This window comes from Anastrepha ludens, chromosome 6 (genome assembly GCF_028408465.1).
Source record: "Anastrepha ludens isolate Willacy chromosome 6, idAnaLude1.1, whole genome shotgun sequence".
In the NCBI taxonomy this organism is placed as follows: Eukaryota; Metazoa; Arthropoda; class Insecta; order Diptera; family Tephritidae; genus Anastrepha; species Anastrepha ludens.
In genome coordinates, this window is record NC_071502.1 from 76807264 (window position 1) to 76827141 (window position 19878).

The window sequence follows — 19878 nt, forward strand, 5'->3', positions numbered from 1 at the left end:
TATGTAAGTACGTGTGTTACAGAATTGTTAAGCCATTCTTAAACAAAATTTCCCTTATGAGTATATATGCCTCATGTGGAAATGTGTGTATGGTTAAAGACAGGAAAGCATACTTTAATTTAATTAATCAAGATGAACAATTTATCTGATGAAACGTCATAAAAAAAATTATTGTTTGTTTATATATTTAGTAGAACGCTTTTGTAGAACCTACGCAGTACGAAATATAACTAATTGTGTGTCCAGTACTTCAGTACACTATCAAACTGTACTAAACATTCTAGTTCTTTTAACAATGTAGTTTGGTGTTAGAATTTAGTTTTTGTATTCATAAATCTGTATATAATTGCATTTATATATACACGTATATGTACATACTATGTAATGAGTCCTTCAATAGGAATCTCGTGTTCCTGTTCAAAAAATAATGTGAATTTTCAAATTTTGCGGGCTACATACATTCGACTTTCGATTATTATAATTTTTTTTTTTATGTTGGTACACTCGTCTTCGCTGCCACTCGCCAAAAATTTCGATATGCCGACATCTTCAGCAAATTCTCTTATTATGATTCGATGATTCTCCATAACAATTTTCTTCACTTTCTCAACATTTTCATCGGTTGTTGATGTGCTGGGGCGTCCAGAGCGAGCGTTGTCATTCGCATCTTCTCGACCTTCTGTCAAAAGCTTCTACCACTTGTAAATATTTTTGTTGTACTCGGAGTACTCTCACCGTATGCCACTGTCAACATTTCAAGTGCTTTTGAGCACTTAATTCCACTTTTTACAAAAAATTTGATGCAACTTCTTTGATCCATTTTTTTCGATAGCAGAAAATCGCCAAACACGCAAACACTTGTCTTATTTATGCCTCTCACAAACAAACTAATCTATATATTGCTGAAACCGTGAACATATTTTCGAGACGAGTGTACCAACATAAAAGAAAATAATAGTCGAAATCTGCGCGAAATTTAAAAATTCACCTTATTTTTTAACATACCTCGTACATATGTGTCATTGTTATCGACATCGGTGTAGAAGTTCTGAGTTTTCTACGCAAAAAATTGGTTAAACTGAATTTAGAAATTTAGTCCAAACCTAATTTACAGCGGGGCTGTCGTGTATAAGTTGAAAATATAAAATTGCCATTCAATATAAAAATTATTTTTTATTGGTTTAATGCCCGGTTTCATCAATTAATTTTAAAATTGATCAGGGAGTTAAAATTTTAATTTTTACAATTTTATTTTGTTATTATTATTTAAATTAATGATATCTTTTGTTTATATTGAAGGCTCCTTTTCATAGAAAAATTTTGCAAATCCTTGAAAAGGTAACAGGTAACAGTCACTGGTTGTCAGTAGGATGCGATAGAACCTCCCATCCAAGCTCCTCACAAGGGTTTTCAATTTGTCCTTGGCCACTCTCATCATCCCTGACAAGTGGAAAGCAGGGAGAGTGGTCCCACTACTGAAACCTGGGAAACCCGCCAACCAAGGGAATCTTATCGTCCCATAACTCTCCTTTCCCCAGTAGTGAAAACACTTGAAGCCCTCCTACTCCCACTCTTCACGAAACTACCACCACAGCACCCACCGCCATAAACGCACGCCCAGATAAACCGCGGGCTTAACCAAATCCGTCCCTGCAAGAGGACTATGATAGTAACGTTGGACCTGAAGAAAGATTTCGATTCAGTCAGCCATTCCACGCTCCTAGATGATATTTATCAGTCGGCACTCCCACCAGGACTGAAGAGGTGGTCCGCAAACTACCTGAGCGGTCCTCACTCGTCAGTGATTTTTCGTGACCAAATATCAAAGCAGAGGAAGATTAAGCAAGGTGTACCGCAGGGTGGTGTCCTTTCACCCTTGCTGTTACACTTCTACATCTCGAAACTCCCCCAACCACCGGAGGGAGTATCCCTGGTCTCATACACTGACAACTGCTCGATAATGGCGTCGAGCAATGACATCGATGGTCTATGCTCCAAAGTGAACAGCTCCCTCACCGACATTTCTCGCTTTTTCACTGCGAGAAATCTCCAACATTCCCCCGCTAAATCCACGGCGACCCTCTTTACGACCTGGCCAAAGGAGGTGAAACTGTCCCTCATGGGAAAAGTCGATGACACACCAATTCCGACGACAATTCCAAAATTTTGGGTGTGACCTTTGAGAGTTTGGTCTCCTTCTCAGCGCATACAACCGCAATTGCCACTAAGGTCCAAAATCGCAACAAGGTCCTCAAGTCGCTTGCCAGCTGCACTTGGGGCAAAGGCAAATAACTGTTGCTATCGACATTTAAGGCAATTGGTGGGCCGGTTCTAAACTATGCTGCGCCTGTCTGGTCGCCTGGAACTAGTGACACGCAGTGAATAAAGCTTCAGACATGCCAAAATACTGATATTCGGACAGCGACCGATTGCTCCTGATGTCCCCTATTCAGGTTTCCCCCTTGCAGACACCTGCTTGAGCCAGAGCCGGCATGTGAAGATACCCCGCACGACACTAACCACCTTTTCACATGCCCTCTAAAACCTACTCATCTAACACCCCTTTCCCTCTGGACCCAACCCGCCGAAACAGCATGTTTTCTGGGCCTACCTTTCGATGAGCCATACGAAGACGGCCGGTGGTATACCCTACACTGACGGGGCTTCTATTACTGTTAAAACAACAACAACAACAAGAATAAAATCTGGTTCATACAGTCAAACACGGCGGTGGTGGAGTTATGGTGTGGGGTTGCTTGGCGTCAAGTGGTGTGGGTCAGTTAGAATTCATTGAATAGACGATTGATAAATGGGGTATGTGAAAAAGGAATTCGAAACAGAGCCAAGCAGACTGGCAGACCGAAGTGAAGATTACAAGCGATTTAAAATAAACATTTGTCATCTCAATGGCAAATAGACCGAGTGAAGTACTAAAACATCATGGCTGCCCTACAAAATATTTATTTTCGTTTTTATAAGGCTTTTTTCCATTTGGAATTTCCAGTTCTATTTTCATTTTTAAAATTGAAATGGTTTATTTACATGTTGCTGTAATAAGTTACCGTTATGTGATGAATCTCTTTATTTTTGTTTGCTTTTGAGACTTAGATTATAATAAAGAAATATAAGTAAAATGTATTTTTGAACTATAAATTTATAGTATTAAATAAAAAAACGTAGACTTTGTGCGATATGTGTATATGCATCGGATCAGAAAAAGTAAGCCCACAATAAAAATATAAAAATAAATGGCGTGCACACTTCTGTTAGGCGTTTGGCCTTTTCCTATTTGTGGCGTGCGTTTTGATGTTGTTCCTCAAATGGAGGGACCAACAGTTTTAAATCATTCCGATTCATGGCACAAATATACTCGGAGGTTTGCCATTGCCAGCCGGGAGGCGATCCCTATTAGAAAAAACTAGTTCTTCATGTTGATGTTCCACGTAAATTCGAACCTACGCACCCCCAAATGGTAGTCTCGCTTCAAATCATTCTGGTACGGCGGCGAATTTAATTGGTACAATCATTTTAAAAGTACGAAACAGTTATTACATTGAAACTTGTGTACGTGTTATTCTAACAGTCTTCGTTTTATACATACCTACTATACAAGTAATAGGCAAAATTTTTAAGCAAACAGTAAATTGAGAATTAGATTATCTTCAAGTATTTTCGGCTGAGTATTATGTATTAATTTGCACTAAAATTTGATCAACAAAAGTTAAATTACGAGAAAATTAGGCATCCTTGAAATTTCATTTTCCAAATCCTTTTAAATTGCATATTTTTTTTAGTATATACAGGGCTCTAAAGCACAAATAAAAGTGTATCTTTTAAAAATTATCTTATCTGTAAATGTCCCATCAATTAATCAACAAATTAACAATTACAAAATTAACCAGAAATTATTGGGAGCTGCGGAAGAACGGAAACCTAAGGTCGAAAATGTGAACATTGAAGGAGGACGTCTAATACGCGAGGCAAAGGTAATATTTTTTTTGTTTATTATTATTTACACTCGTACCTTTCTATATTGTATAAATAGCATTTATGTATTCGAACGAGAGAAATTATTTTCTTATGGTACAAAGTTTTCTAATATTCGATTGCTGAAAAAACCATCGCTCAATTAATGTTCATACATTTTGTTCACATATGCTTGGGCTATTCACCACATTCTAATAATTTTGAACAGTTCTTTGGAGAAAAGTATACCTATTGTAGCCTGAAATAAATTTCTATGGCTATTATATAATATATCACTGCTATATACAAATTACATACATTTTTATAACATTTCTTTAATGATATATGTATTTCTTTTGGGTTCGTGAATAATATCTTCAATACTCCTTTTAAGCTTTTTGTAAAATTAGCTTTAAAATTATACTCAGCATTGCCACAGAAGAAGTATTGTTTAGTGCCTTAAAATAAATTTCAGTTTTTTTTACTTCCACAATAGCTATTTTTTCCTAAGATATACCAAAATTTGGACCAAAAATTGGAGCAAACTGCCGATCGTTTTATACGAATAGACCAAATTCAATAGTGCATAAATTGTTTTATCAAATTTGTAAAGCATGTAAATCAGTTATTAACTCAAGATGTAATGCATTGTGATTTGTGATATCTCTCATTTCTTCGAATGATTGGTAATGGACAAACTTTACATTTTAGCTACACTCTTATCTGTAGTAGCGATATTTATCTGGACTTGTATGAGATTGACATCGGCTTATGTCCACGATATTTCTAGAGTTTTTCCAAACACTTCTATTTTACACAAACTAGTTTTACATACTGAATGGATAGTTCAATGTAAGCGCTAGTTCAAGGAACATCATGTTAATAATAAAATCATTTACAATTGTTTCCCAAACAATTTGTCAATAATTTTTCTTAAACTTTTTATCTACAATTAGGCAGGTACTAGATATACAATAGCCCCTTATTATATATGGAACAGACATCCAGTCTTCTGCCTCTATTAACCCAAGAATATTGTTTTTTATCCACTGCTGGATGGTTTTTGCCTTATGTGTTGGAGCGGAATCTTGCTGGAAGATCCAACGCTCTCCATTGAAGAGAGTACTGCTCAACTGCTTCACCACGCCTTCTAAGAAATCTTCTTGGTACACTTTTGCCGCGGTATTAAACCCTTTTTCGCATAAATGAAGAGACGTAACGCCTTTACAAGACACTCTCCACCAAACCATTACGGAGGCTGGATGGTGGCCACGCTGAACCCTTGGAACAAATTTTTTTACGTCTTTAGAAGTCTTAGCTCAGATTTTGTTGTTTTGCTTATTAGAAAATGTCAAAATTTTCTCATCTGTAAAAAGAATATTGTCATAACCGTTGACCGTGTGTCACCAAAGAAGCTGCTTGCATTTGTCGAGTCTAATTTTTTTCAAACGCGTTGTCAAAAGATGACCAGTTGAGCGACGGAAAGTTTGCATGTGGAGATCATCTCTAATTACATGGACATGATTTTCTACTTTCTAAGGGCATTTCAGCGAATTCTTTTTCGAACAGTTTTTATGGCTGAACTGGTTCGAACAACGCGAAGACGGCCACTTCTTTTTCAGTCTGTCACTTCAAACGATTGGGTAAAACGATTGATCGTGCGGTAAACAAACATTCTCGAAATACTAATTAACTCTTTTCAGCAATTCCCAGATCTAATTTGCACGTTTACCACCCTTATATAATGCAATCACTGCAATGCGATTTTCCTTAGCTCCCCACTCCATTATTAATAAGCAAAATTTTGCCACGAAACAGTATAATTTATGTGTGGACAATGCATACGAACAAGAGCGAAAAATAACGGAACTTTTTTCTGCGAATTTGTTCTCGCCGTACGCATAGTAAAATTTATTTATGGCAAGGCTAACATAATCCAATTTTTCCTCGACTATAGAGAAGTGTATTCCGGACACGGCATTTTGCTTTGATCAGCGCAAATTATACTCAAAGGGGACAATGTCTTCCCATATGCATTTGTCCATGTAAGCTTTAAATCAGTCGCCCATCCTGGTAGCGTTCGCCCACAATGGTTTTTTTTAGCAGCTCATTAGGACTTTTCAAAAATAACTTTTTTTGTTTGTTTGTAATAAGGAATATTGGCGTGAAATCAGCTTGATCCGCCTTACGGTCACACTTAAGAAAGTGAGGGCCCATTGAGGATTCTCAGATTGATTTTGAATGCATGTAGATTGGTAACTTATGACTGGAATGAAACAATCGGTATATTTTTAGATATAGTGTTACCTGAAAAGGGAAGTTTAATAACTAGCGGAAGCTAATTATATGATAGAAATCCATCCAAACAAAGAAATCCAATTATATTGCATTTTACGTATGTAGTGAATCAAAATTATTTCGATTATCTAAATAAAAAAATGCGTGTTTGAAGGATGTTGAGTATTGTATATTGTAGCCTTGGATTTAGGTTATTAATCACATTACTAAGTACTACCAGGAGTAGCACAGCAAAGTATTTAAGGTAGTGTATGTTACATTGGTAAAATAGGCTTTAATTTCACCGCTGCAAGTTACTTTGGGGAATTGAATGACGTATTATTAAATATTATGGGTTGAAATTTGTTAAAATCAATATTTTATTGCACTTTTAACTATAATAACTTGTATATACTTGTATACTTAAAGCGTACATATGTAAAATATCTGATCCTGTTTCCCGAAACTTGATTTAAAATTCAACTTCTTTCATACCTCAGATAAATTTATATATTTAAACACTCACATCAACTCAAAATTAAACTAAAAAACACCTTTGCAATGTACTAATGCTAAAATTCTAACTTTGACCAATATTAATTCTAACATGTTAACTCCCATTTAATTTGTAACACACATAAACACGCAACAATGAAACAATTGTGTAAAATAACTTAAACTGCCTAATATGTGGCAATAAACCGGAATGAAAAAGCAGATATATGATGGTAAATGCATGCGCTTACTGGACTGGATACAGGAAGTCAGTCCTTCATTTTCTGTTCCGCGTCAAGATCTTCCGCAAAATGTTAAAGACTCAGGCGCTGCGAAATACTTCAACCAGCGTTTGATTACATTAAATACAAAATATAGCCGATTATTGGAATTACTTTCCCAGCGCTTAAAAACGGCAATAGAAGTGAATGGAAGCAAAAGTTTGGTAAGTTAAACCGAGAAAATGTATACATCGATTGTATTTACCGGAATTCAGACCAAATTAGCAAACATTGTGTATTTTATATTATTTAAAATGGTGGTTACGAAAAATGTGAATTTAAAATAACGTGAATTTGATGAAAATAATGAATTATTAATCGAATTAGATGTAACAGGTCCTATTCATTTTATTCATCTCTATTTTGCGATTACTGAAGAAGCCATGCACACTTATCTTCCATTATTAGAGATAGTGCTTTTATATGAGAACATGGGATGTACCCATGTCCCCAAATTTATAAGACACGTGATTTAAGATCTATTTTCAATTCAAAAAGAAATTTGATTGCATCCATCCAAAAACGGACCACTGAACTTTTTTTTCGTGAAAAAACAATCGGAAAGAATTATAGCTTCGTTGAATGAGAACTATGATTTAAAAAATGAAAATATATATTAAGTGACTAACAATACAACTTTTCAGGCACATTTAACGGAACATTTGTTGGCTCTCACAATGAGCATAGTATATTAGTTTGAAACTTCTAAGAAAACTGAACAAAGGGCCTTTCCGGCTCCCTCCATCCAATTCCATCTCACAAAAAAAAAATGGCACACAATCATCCTGACGGACAACGGAAGCTTTAAGAGAAACATGGAAACTAGACCTTTCTGGCTCCCAGCTACGAAGAAAGGGAGACTAGAGACCCGTCCATTCTGGCTCTCTAAATGCATTCACTTCCGTCACACTCACATCTGATTTAATCATACCTTCTGCTCAAATATGAACGAGACGTTATCAATAAAACGGTCCGCGGATGACATATGGCAAAAATAAATTTTTTGTTTTTTGGTAGGACTGTTATAAGCTTACATGGCAAATTTCAGCGTGATATGTCACATAGTTTGTTTTCTGTGCTACTGTAAACAAGTCAAGCTCGAGTGTGTTCTTCGAATTCTCTTTTATGACTTCAATTGTCTCAAAATGTTTTCCACGGAGCGGCAACTTGAGCTTGGGAAACAGGAAAAAGTCACATGGAGCCATATCAGACCAATACGGTGCTTGCGGAACGATATTAACATTATTTTTGTTCAAATAATCGCGAACAAGACGTGATGTGCGAGCTGGTGCATTATCGTGATGTAGGAACCATGACTTGTTGTCCCACAATTCCTTCCTTTTAAGACGAATGTTCTCGCGCAAACGCTTTAAAACGTCTAAATAATATTCAGCGTTAACCGATTGGCCTTGCGGAAGGAACTCCGAGCACAATTTCCTTTACTTTTCCGATGTTTTCGTCGTTTACTGATGTTGCTAGACGACGTTCATGAGGCAAGTTTTCAACCGAGGTACGGCCCTCTTTGAACGATTTGTTCCATTGGAAAACACGTGCACGCGATAGAGCAGAGCCCCCATAGGTTGTCTGCAACATTTTTAAGGCGTCTGAAGCCGAAATTTTGTTGGAATAACAAAATTTCAAACAAATTCTTTGTTGAACTTGAATTTCCATCGTTAAATTCGAAGAACACACTCGAGCTTGACTTGTTTACAGTAGCACAGAAAACAAACTATGTGACATATCACGCTGAAACTTGCCATGTAAGCTTATAACAGTCCTACCAAAAAACAAAAAATTTATTTTTGCCATATGTCATCCGCGGACCGTTGCATTGATAACGTCTCGTTCATATTTGAGCAGAAGATATATGTACATATATATATCTTTGAACAAATAATTCGTTTCTTAACCCGGCAAGGAAGCATAACACTACCAAAGCGAATCTATTAAAGGTGGTGTTGGTAAATCAGCTAATTTTTTTTCTTTCGCTGTGTCCATGTGGCTTTCAGCCCAGAATGAAACAAGGCGAATTCATTATTTGTTACCTAGTTTCCTATGACTTTGCTTTGACAATCAAACGTATAGAACATTGTTGTTGGCCTAGTGCAACCACCTCTAATGAATGCGCCTTGATTATTACAAATCACAGCAATATCATGCAAAATCCAAAGGTTGCTTTGATTTTTTCTGAAGTAATAATTTTCGGCTATTTGTGCTGAAATCGAAGTGAAACCGAACGTGGCGATGCAAAAGCCGAAATTCGGTCGTCCTCTAATTATTATAAGTATTATTTACTGTTTTGATTGTCAATCCCTAGTAAATATCAAAGAAAAAAGACTTGCACACAAAACTCAAAGTTTTGCACGCTACATCGCGGCAATCACTCAATATTTCCTGGATTTTCATCATGAATTGAGACAGTTTTTTTTAATACATTTAAACTATTCATTACCAAATAGTTGTCCAGCGTGAGTCCATTCATGATGAATTATCGAGCCAAGCTAACTTCAAAAGAACCGGCTATCACAGAAAACGTTGTTGCCAACTTAAAGTTTCCGTCTCTAAAAAATGCCTTTTACTTGACTTGCGTAATGTGTAGTAACTCAAATAAAAAATCGGATGATGTGCTATAATACTTGTTTTTACAAAATTGTACAACGTTGACCTTTCAACATGTGTTCAACAGCTGGTAGCAGCAACAAGCCACTAAAATGTATACATACATACATGCATACATATAATAGAAATATGTTTGTATGATTTTCACAACAAGAGTATTCCCAATAAGCACAACGGAGTCGCCTCGAATTAGTGTCGAAGTCGTTGTCTCTACAATACCATTTTGATCAAAAAGTTCTCGAAATACATTCAGAAAATTCAAAATACAAGTTAATTCCTCAAAAGTGGTACTATCGCCTTCAAAGTACACCCTATCAAATGCAATACACTTATGTCAGCGTTGGATTCAACTGTCGGTATAGCAAACAGAGCCAACTTCGATCTTTCCATTATTTCCTTTCGGTTCTTAAAACCCGTCGTCCGTAGTGGTTTTTTTACTCGATCAAACAGGAATAAATCGCTGAGAGCCATATCTGGTAAATTCAATGGCTGTTGGGTGGTATTTGACGTAAACAGATACATCTTTCACGAAATAAGTTTTTCAAATAACTTGAAACGAAAAAATTTGTTTTATTCTTATTATTTTTATTTATTTTAATATCATTATTTTATTATTATTATTTTATTATTTATTTGAAAGTTTATCAGGTAAATTCAATTGCTGTTGGGTGGTATTTCACGTAAACAGCTACATCTTTCACGAAATAAGTTTTTCAAATAACTTGAAGCGGAAAAATGTATTTAATTTTTATTTATTTTAATATTATTATATTATTTTATTTTTTATTTTATTATTATTTATTTAGTTGACTTATTTGAAATATTTAATGTTTGGCTCTTTTCATGTATGTATTTATTTTATTAAAGTCTGATCTCTTTGAATATGCGTTAAATATAAGATGAATTAAAAATTCTTCCGCGATAACTTACTTTGGCGAAGCTTCCCCGAATTCGATATGACGTCACTCTCGTTTTTGTGTTTATTGGGTTACATTTAAAAGCTTTGTGGTTATGTTAAGCTTCCAAATAAATGAGTACTCACTCGACAAGCTTATTGTAAAAGCGAAAAGCTTTCTCAACCTTAGACTATTTTGTTTTGTATATGTAAATAGTACACCGAATCTATGACGAATAAATACAGTGTAATGTGCTAACTGCACGCTCCGCTTGAACTGGTAACATTTTGCAATTATCACCAACAATTATGTTAAAAAACATCAAAGTTATTTTAAATATACTTTTTAACTTGTATACCTATGTTTTTCAAAGTATACTTGAAGTACATACTAGAAGAAAGAGTTTAATTCGCCTAAATAATTCAACTAATTAAAAAAATCTAAATATTCTATGCAATTAAATTTAAAATTAATTAAATTAAAATGCTATGGTCACCACCCGATTTTTTACAACTATTGTGCCATCGGCACACAAATTGTTTAATACAGTGGATAAATCGTTCTGCAAAAGTTTTGCTGTCAAAATAAAAGTATGCTGTTATTATTATACTCGTATATACATATACGTAAGCACATATGATATTAATGAACCAATATACGTACATGTTATATATTTTCTATCGAAAGCTCCCTAATATGTCTGCTTTTACCTACCAGCACACTGCATGAGGTCTCTCTTTTTTATTTAAATATAGTATTTATTGAAACAAAAAACAAAGTGCCAAGCTTTTTATAGAGTAAGCTGCCAACTTGCCAGTAAAGAACTGAATTTATAACACTTCTTTAGTTACCAAATTTCTCTCAGTGGTGTTATCTCTCGCTCCAAACAAGTTATGAAGACATTTAATATAACAACACGTATTCTTATTATTAAAGAAATCAAGCAATGTCGTTATGTGCTTTGATAAAATTTTATTTACGAGTTTTTTTTTTTAATATGGTAACCTTTCTGGCGGAAGCTCAAGTAAATAAAATATGTTGAAAAAGTTTTTAGTGAAGCAAACGGTGTGTTTGTGTGACGACGGCTATTCCTCTCGAGATTTTTGTGTTGCTTTTGAAACAAAAAAAAAAAAAGAACGTACAAGGCGTGTGTTTTGTTCGTGTTACTATTCAATTAAATCCATAATGTATTTCGACTAATCTGCTTCATAAAAAATACAAAGTTTGGTGATAAAACTACCTTCGAAAATAAAAATGCAGTCTTCATTTGGTTAAACATATTGGAATTAAAAAGGCATTAAATAAATCAAACTTAGTTCGTATTTTTGTACGTAGTTGTGTTAGTGGCGTCAATTAAATTATTTGATGATGTCATTCGAATGACTGCATCAACAGCGGCATCATCATGTACAATCCAAGTTCCTGTTCTATTGTTTAGTAGCAATGACATATTAGTGAAAACTCGTGCTACCTACAAAAAAAATAATTTCCAAAATTGTTGCGGAAAAGTGAAAATAGATGATAACACATATGGACGGTTCTAACATTCCCTGTACGGTCTAACGTATATATGTACCATATTTAACCCATGGGTTACCCATGACCCATGTCATGTAATCGAACTTTTAGGCAATGTTGTTGACTTTTGGTAATTAATTACTAGAAGCCAAAAATAGCATAATTATTATTATAAGACATATAAGCGTGATCAAAGTGAGGAAATGAATAGCAAAACCACTTCCACCAAAACGTAGAAGAAGCCATTTCTGAAAAACAAAACATAGTACCAACGTGCACAGCGCACGATAGGATAAATGCAAAACGCTGTACTAGGTTGTTCAATAAGTTTTGCGGTTAGATTAGAAACACATAATTTTGTTATTCAGTATAGTCCCCTGAGCATCAATACACTTGTTCCAACGAGATTCTAATTTACGAATTCCATCCCTGAAGGAGAATCTGGAAGGGCTGCAAAATACAAGGTGGCGCAAAAGTAACCTTGCGATGTTTTTTGGCTGTAATTTAAAAAAAAAAATGAAAAGCTTTGATTCTTCTTGTGGATTATTTTTATTTGGTCTTTTAATTTTTTTTGCATCAAGTCGAGAATATGATGTCATGTAAATGGCCGCTGCCACAGTTGATTGCCATTTGAGCCCTTTTTATGGCATTTTCCATCACTTTGGCCAAAACTTCCGGCGATAGGTCCTCACATTCTTGACGGATATTGTCTTTTAGAGCTGCAAGAGTCTGAGGCTTGTTGACATAAACCCGCGACTTCAAAAAGCCCCACAAAAAGAAGTCTGGAGCGGTCAAATCAGGCGATCTTGCTGGCCAGTGCAAATCGCCAAAACGGGAGATTAGGTGCCCGGGAAGTGCATCCTTCAGCATATCGGTTTTGGCACGTGCAGTGTGTGCCGTTGCACCGTCCTGTTGGAACCACATATTTTCCAATCCCAATTCATCAAGTTGCGGCAAAAAGAACTCGTTGATCATTGCTCTGTAGCGCTCACCATTCACAGTAACCGTTTGGTCCGCGACGTCTTCGAAGAAAAAAGGTCCGATGACTAAAAAAAAAAAAAAATAATTGGCGCGTACATTTCTGTTAGGTGTTTGGCCGAGCTTCTCCTCCTATTTGTGGTGTGCGTCTTGATGTTGTTCCCCAAATGGAGGGACCTACAGTTTCAAGCCGACTCCGAACGGCAGATATTTTTATGAGGAGCTTTTTCATGGCAGAAATACACTCGGCGGTTTTCCATTGACTGCCGAGGGGCGACCGCTATTAGAAAAATGTTTTTCTTAATTTTGGTGTTTCCCCAAGATTCGAACCAACGACCTCTCTGTGAATTCCGAATGGTAATCGGATGATAAGGTCCGCTGACTCCTCCAGCGAAAACAGCACACCATACTGTGACTTTGAACGGGTGTAATGGTTCTTCGTAGGTTACACGCGGATTTTCAGTGCCCCAGAAGCGTAAATTTTGCTTATTTACGTACCCGCTAAGATGGAAATGGGCCGCATCACTCATGATTATTTTTGATGAAAAATCACTTCCTCTTGGTGGTGATTAAGGATGGCTGGAGCGTATGTTAGACGCGATTGGCGGTCAGGAGCTAACAGCTGATGCTCCGTCTGGACTTTGTATGGAAATATCTTCAAATCTTGTACCAAAATTCGCTGTAAAGACCGTCGACTGATATCCATTTGCGTGGCACGTCGTCTGGTCGATGTCGACGGCGCTTCCATTATATCCTCGGCTACAGCAGCAATATTCTCTGCAGAACGGTTACTCCGGGGTCTGCCACGCCTGGCAGCATCTCGTGTTGTGCCAGTCTCTTCGAAACGAGCGGCTAAACGTCGCAGTGTTTCACCAGTAGACGTTGGACGGCGAGGAAATCTGCGACGAAATTCACGTTGTGCCAAAGTCACCGACCGATTATTGGTCAAATAAATAGTCAGCAATATTCCGCGTTATGGAGCAGTGTAGCGTAACATTGTTTATTAAGGTGTATTTCGCATGTGTTTACTACACAAATGTCAAAACAGAACTGACATTAGGGGCCAATCGCAAAATTTATAGCATTTTCTGATAGGAGGATTACTTTAGCGCCACCTGTTACGCTTCCACAGCTGTTAAGGTTCATGATTTGATGAAAAACGCTTTCACAAGTGAGTCAAAGAAGTATTGGCACACTCGAAAAATCAAAACTCTTAGTGTTATAACTTTTCTTCTAATGAAAGTATAAAAAAAAATAGAAAACGCTATTTTCTAAATGTATTTATTTCTTAGGAATCTGAACAAAAAAAATTAATATCGACGTAGGTTTACAATTACAAGCTCAACCTTGAAAGGTAAAATAAGGCACAAATTCACATCAAATAGGGTTGTACGAGTATATCATCAGCAGGGGGTCGGAAACTTAGCTTACACAGACGAAGATACAGACAAAACTACTTATTTCAATTTACTGAAAACCATTTTATTGTAATTAAAGTTCTGAAAAATTAAGTATTTGGGATAGATTTCGATTCTATTAAGACAACGATCCCAAATACAAATCGAATATGGTTCAATCATGGCTTATCTGGAACTGCCCCCATGAGGTTGAAACGCCATCGCAGGCGCCCCTTCTCAATGTGAATGAGAATCGATGGAGTGATTTAAGTGAAGTATTTTATAAGAAAACATCACATAAGCAACCGACATGATTTAAAATCACAGAAATAATCGAAGTTGACCGGCATGTAATGTGATTTATTTATTTTTCCCCAAACTAATATTAGTTAGTAGAAATTTCCTTACATTTTGTTTTTGAATATTCCGCTTAAATTAATGTTACTTTGAAATTATTTTTTGGTGCTCATAACTCAAATATATGTATCTTAGAAAGTAAATTTAGGTTTCAAAACATAGCTTTTGTAAAAATCATACATATTCTTTTAAATAAATGCACACACGAAATAAGCTGTGAGCCACAGTATAAGCAAATTCCTATCCTATTCTCAAAGAAGAACAAGTTTAATAAGATGATTTATCTCAATACTCTGATGCTCTCTTCCATAACAAAATTAGCCATCACAAACTATCAAAAAAATGTTAACGAACCGGAAATTTGCCACCACTTTCAAAAACCGGTAGATGTTTCGTACCCGGCATTTTCCACCCGGACACTTCCGAATGGTACGAGTGGAAAATGCTATCCAAGAAAAAATTGCAAACATAAAAAGTTGGATTTTTGTGTAAATTTTGGACGAACATAACTCCTAATAAACCAAGTTTTATTTGTTATGTGGTGCAAAATTTGTATACCGAGAAAAAGCTTATCCATCAAATAAAAAAATGTGTATTTGAATATTAATTATTAACTTTAAAACGTACTTTTTTATAAAAATGCAAATGAAAATAGAGAAATTACATATATATATATATAATTGGCGTGTATACCCTTTTTGGGTGTTTGGCCGAGCTCCTCCTCCTATTTGTGGTGAGCGTCTTGATGTTGTTCCACAAATGGAGGGACCTACAGTTTCAAGCCGACTCCGAACGCCAGATATTTTTTATGACAAAAATATTCTCGGAGGTTTGCCATTGCCTGCCGACGGGCGACTGGTATTAGGAAAAACATTTTCTTCGTTTTGGTCTTTCACCGAGAATCGAACCTACGTTCTATCTAAATTCCGAATGGTGGTCACGCTCCAACGCATTCGGCTATGGCGGCCGCCGTAAATTACATTTGCATATAAATAACCAGTAACATGTAGTGTTATAAAGCAGTTACAAAAAAATTATTTAAACTGTAAATAATTTTTTCAAACTCATTTGTGTCCGACAATTGAGAACGTTTTGACGTGTGAGATTATATTGGGTTAAAATCGACTTTATGCTATCTCGTTAGATTCGCCACTCAAGAACCCTTCCCAAGCCCCGAAGTTTGCACAATGTATGTTATACCAAATGTTCTCATATTTTATGCAAATTTATCCATTATTATTTCATTGTATTAGTTGAATTTCATACTACGGTGTACAGTATTTGGGTAACTATGTGATGTAAAATTTCAAAACTGTGTGGTATTCAACTCAGGAGCACGAATAAATTTGCAATAAGAAAGTGTTTAGCTAAAGACAATGTTTTGAAAATAATTTCGTATCGCATTCCGTACGACATACGGAAGAGACTAGGGAAGTTGTATTCTAAAATTTTGTTTTTACATTGATAAATTATATATAATATTTTTATCAGAAAACTTTAATATATGTAGAATGTTTTGTTCGCCGGTTAAAATATTCCAGCTTATCATTTAATGAACATGAACTCATAAAAAAATAAGAAAATATAATTCTAAAGTAAAAGAAAACTCGTCCACCTTAAAAGATGAATAACTGCGAATACAATTTTGCGTATGAATTCCAGGTAAAAATGAATCGATTCTATGCTTTTCATAAAAGTAAATGTAACATTTTTAAAATATTCCACCTTTTGCAAATTAATTCTAGCAATATGCTGAAAGTATTCAAAACCCTCTTAAAACGTTCAGAGCTGATGTACAAGACTGTGCTCCTTCAGAAGACGACATTACAGACATCCAAGATAACAACGATTCTAGTATAGTACGGTAAGTGATTATACTTAAAATTTTTTTTTACTATATAAATTTATTTTTAGTACTGCTGCTTTATATTTGCACATTAGATTGTATCATAATATATTGAGCATAAGTTTTTGATTTTAAACACTTACTACTTGAGCATTTCAGAAATGCGAAAAAATGTTTCGCCTCCTCCATTACAAAAATAAAAAGTGAAACATTTGAAGAAAGTAATAATTTTTACTCTAAAATAATTAATTGGTGTTTTTTGTGGATTTTCTTCTGTTCTCGTCTCCTATAGTGACAGTGAATTTGATATTTTTAAGGTAAGAAAAAGAAGTGTAAGGCTTTAAGAGAATATTCCGAAATACATATTCCACAAAAAAAGGGGAAGTTTCTTCTTCTTAATTGGCGCGATAACCGCTTACGCGATTTTGGCCGAGTTTAACAAAGCGCGTCAGTCGTTTCTTTCTCGTGCTAACCGGCGCCAATTGGACACACCAAGTGAAGCCAAGTCCTTCTCCACCTGATCTTTCCAACGCAGAGGAGGCCTTCCTCTTCCTCTACTACCACCAGCTGGTACCGCATCGAATACTTTCAAAGCCGGAGCGTTTGTATCCATTCGGGCGACATGACCCAGCCAACGTAGCCGCTGGACCTTTATTCGCTGCGCTATGTCTATGTCGTCGGCTTTAAATAAAACTTGTATGAATTCATGCACTAACAAATTCCATAAGGCCGGCTGACATAATTGTTAACTTTCATGAAGTTACAATTAATACTACAGGGTGCGCCTTTTAGGTCGGTATGAAAAAATTGAATAACTTTGAAGAAAACAACTGATTTGTATAAGTGAGGTATTTTTATTTGGTTTGGTTATTTACAATTTATTAAAACTATTTTTTGAATACAATATCAATCAAGTAGCCACCTTTATTAGCAATCACAAACTACGATCTGTTTTCAGCGTTTGTCATCACCTTGTCAAGCATTTCGGGTTTTATAGCGTGGATTTCGCATTGTTTTGGTTTAAAGCGATCCACGGTTGCAATTTTACTGAATTGACCTATCGAAAACATGTATGTTGAAGCCGATCGGTTGATAAATGACAAAGTTATTCAGTGTTTACATACCAACATAAAAGATGGCGCACCCGGTATGTTATATTTTATTTTGTAATGAAATAATAACGTCGTTTTAGTATTGCAACCTCTTTGATTACATATTTCTCCCCAAGCAGATTTTTATTGGACGACCAATATGGTTAGCTCACCAACTGATTCAGTTTCGTTGAATTTATCAATTTCTCTCTTAAGGGGGTCCTCTAGTTTCTCGTCTGTTTTTTTGAAGACAAAATATATAATAAAATAAAAGTTATAGTGGCCGACAAGAAGACATAAAGTAAAAGAGGTGCTTGACGGTGACCAAGATTGCGGCTGTTTGGCTTATCTGAAATTGAAAAACCAAACGACATTTTAATCTTCATATTTAAGACTAGCGATTGAACTAGAATGAATTCTTAATTACAAAAATTAATTTTTGTATACACTTTTGAAAATTAAATTCTATTTTTTACTTATTTTTTCTTAATTTTTTCGCTCATAGGAAAAAAACTATCGAAGCAATCATGATAATCCTAGTTCAATCGCTGGCTTATAATATATTAAAGATGAGGTATATATTTGAACAAGATCGGTTCAGTAGTTTTTGAAATATCGTGGTCACTATTTTGAAAAATAGTGTTTCGAGAAAAACGCGTTTCAAAGTTCGCGCATGTGCGGAGCAGCGTTGAGCGCGCTAAGTATACCTGCTCCGTTCAAGACCGTAACTTGTGAGCCACTTCGAATATCGAAAAATCCTTCAGCACATACTTTTAACACATGTTGTAAATGTGATTTATGAAAAAAAAAAAAATTCGATATTTTCGACCCAAGAGGACCCCCTTAAAGGTTAAATCATTATTCCGACCATAGTTGAGTCAGCCACACTTTCATATTGTTTTTAAATATAAATAGGTTAATAATCTCTCGTATAACAAAAATTAAATATTTTGAAATTTTATAAAAAACGAAAAAACAAAAAATTCACAGCACCGGAAAGTATACGTACTCTATAAAAACATTCTCAAATATAATTATAATAAATGCAAATGGTTTAGTTAGTAACATGCTTGTTTTTTTTTGTTTCTTATGTTACTTCTTCCATTTGTTCCAAAGACCAACCCTAATTTCCGGTTTTTTGTATTAAGCTCTTTTGCTGATCCGACGTTCTGATTCGTCCCATAAATGTTCTATTTGGGGTAGGTTCGGGGATTGGGGTAGCGAAAGTAATTATTTTGGCACGTTATAAAGTAACGGTTCCTTTACATTATGGGATTTGTGCTTCGAGTAGTTGCGCTGTTGGAAATCCCATCCGCCACCCAATTTGATTGATGATTATTTGAAACTGCTTTTCAGAATGTCTAAATAAATAATTCTGCCCATACTTGTTTCTATAAACTGAAACTTTTCGATCCCATTCGCTGGCATACTGCAGCATACCTTCACTTAGCCCCCGCCAGGTTTCACAGTTGGGATATGGTTTTTTGATTGGAGCTCTTTATCCGCTTTGCGTTATATTTTCTGTTTTTCATTGCAAACAAATAAATTGAATTTACTCTCATCACTTAACAGTTTTTTCTGATTTTTCTCTAGGCACTCGCCTTATATCGGTTTCTCTCAAAACACTTCGTACCGTTTCGATATGAACATTAATATTATGGTCGGTTTCCAGTGCATTCCGAATTTCTAATGCGATTGTTTTCGGATTTTTGTCCACAACATTTTTGATGTATTGTTTAACTGTTTGAGAATTTTAGGAAACAAATTAATGACTTCGTCTCAAGACAGTTTTTTAATATTGTTTGCACTGTTGAATTAGCTCCGCCAAAAGTTTTAGAGTTGGACTTCAAAGAATTTCTCTCTTTTCTTCATCGTATTATTTGCTCTCGCACTTTAACGCAAATTTCCTTCGCTTTCGGGCTCATGTTATATTTATTTAACATAACGCAAACTTCTTCAATCGAAACAAAACTGAAGCCTGAAACAGTATCATATATATTTTTTGTATAACATACGAACTTTGAAAAAATACGACCCATATTGGCGTCGTATATATACTTATCTATGCTGCAATATGCATTTCATCCGTACGCGAAACTAACGGGACAAGTGTAGTGGCATAATTCTGACCTCAAAGCTTTTTTGGAAAAAGAACAC

General features: G+C 35.4%; 1 protein-coding gene across 29 annotated transcripts in view; it reads left to right on the forward strand.

The window, feature by feature from the left end:
* Positions 1 to 19878, forward strand: part of LOC128868683 (dystonin) — a 166906-nt gene that overhangs the window by 80237 nt on the left and 66791 nt on the right. For 20 of the 29 annotated variants that reach the window (XM_054111067.1, XM_054111053.1, XM_054111064.1 and 17 more), the window contains 3 exons: positions 3903 to 3986; positions 6962 to 7183; positions 16530 to 16648. The exons of 5 other annotated variants lie outside the window; for them this stretch is intronic. In XM_054111067.1, coding sequence (XP_053967042.1) covers positions 3903 to 3986; positions 6962 to 7183; positions 16530 to 16648 — 425 coding nt within the window. Of the gene's footprint in view, positions 1 to 3902; positions 3987 to 6961; positions 7184 to 16294; positions 16447 to 16529; positions 16649 to 19878 lie in introns of those variants that run through there. 4 more of the 29 variants (XM_054111073.1, XM_054111057.1, XM_054111058.1 and 1 more) reach the window with 2 other exon arrangements.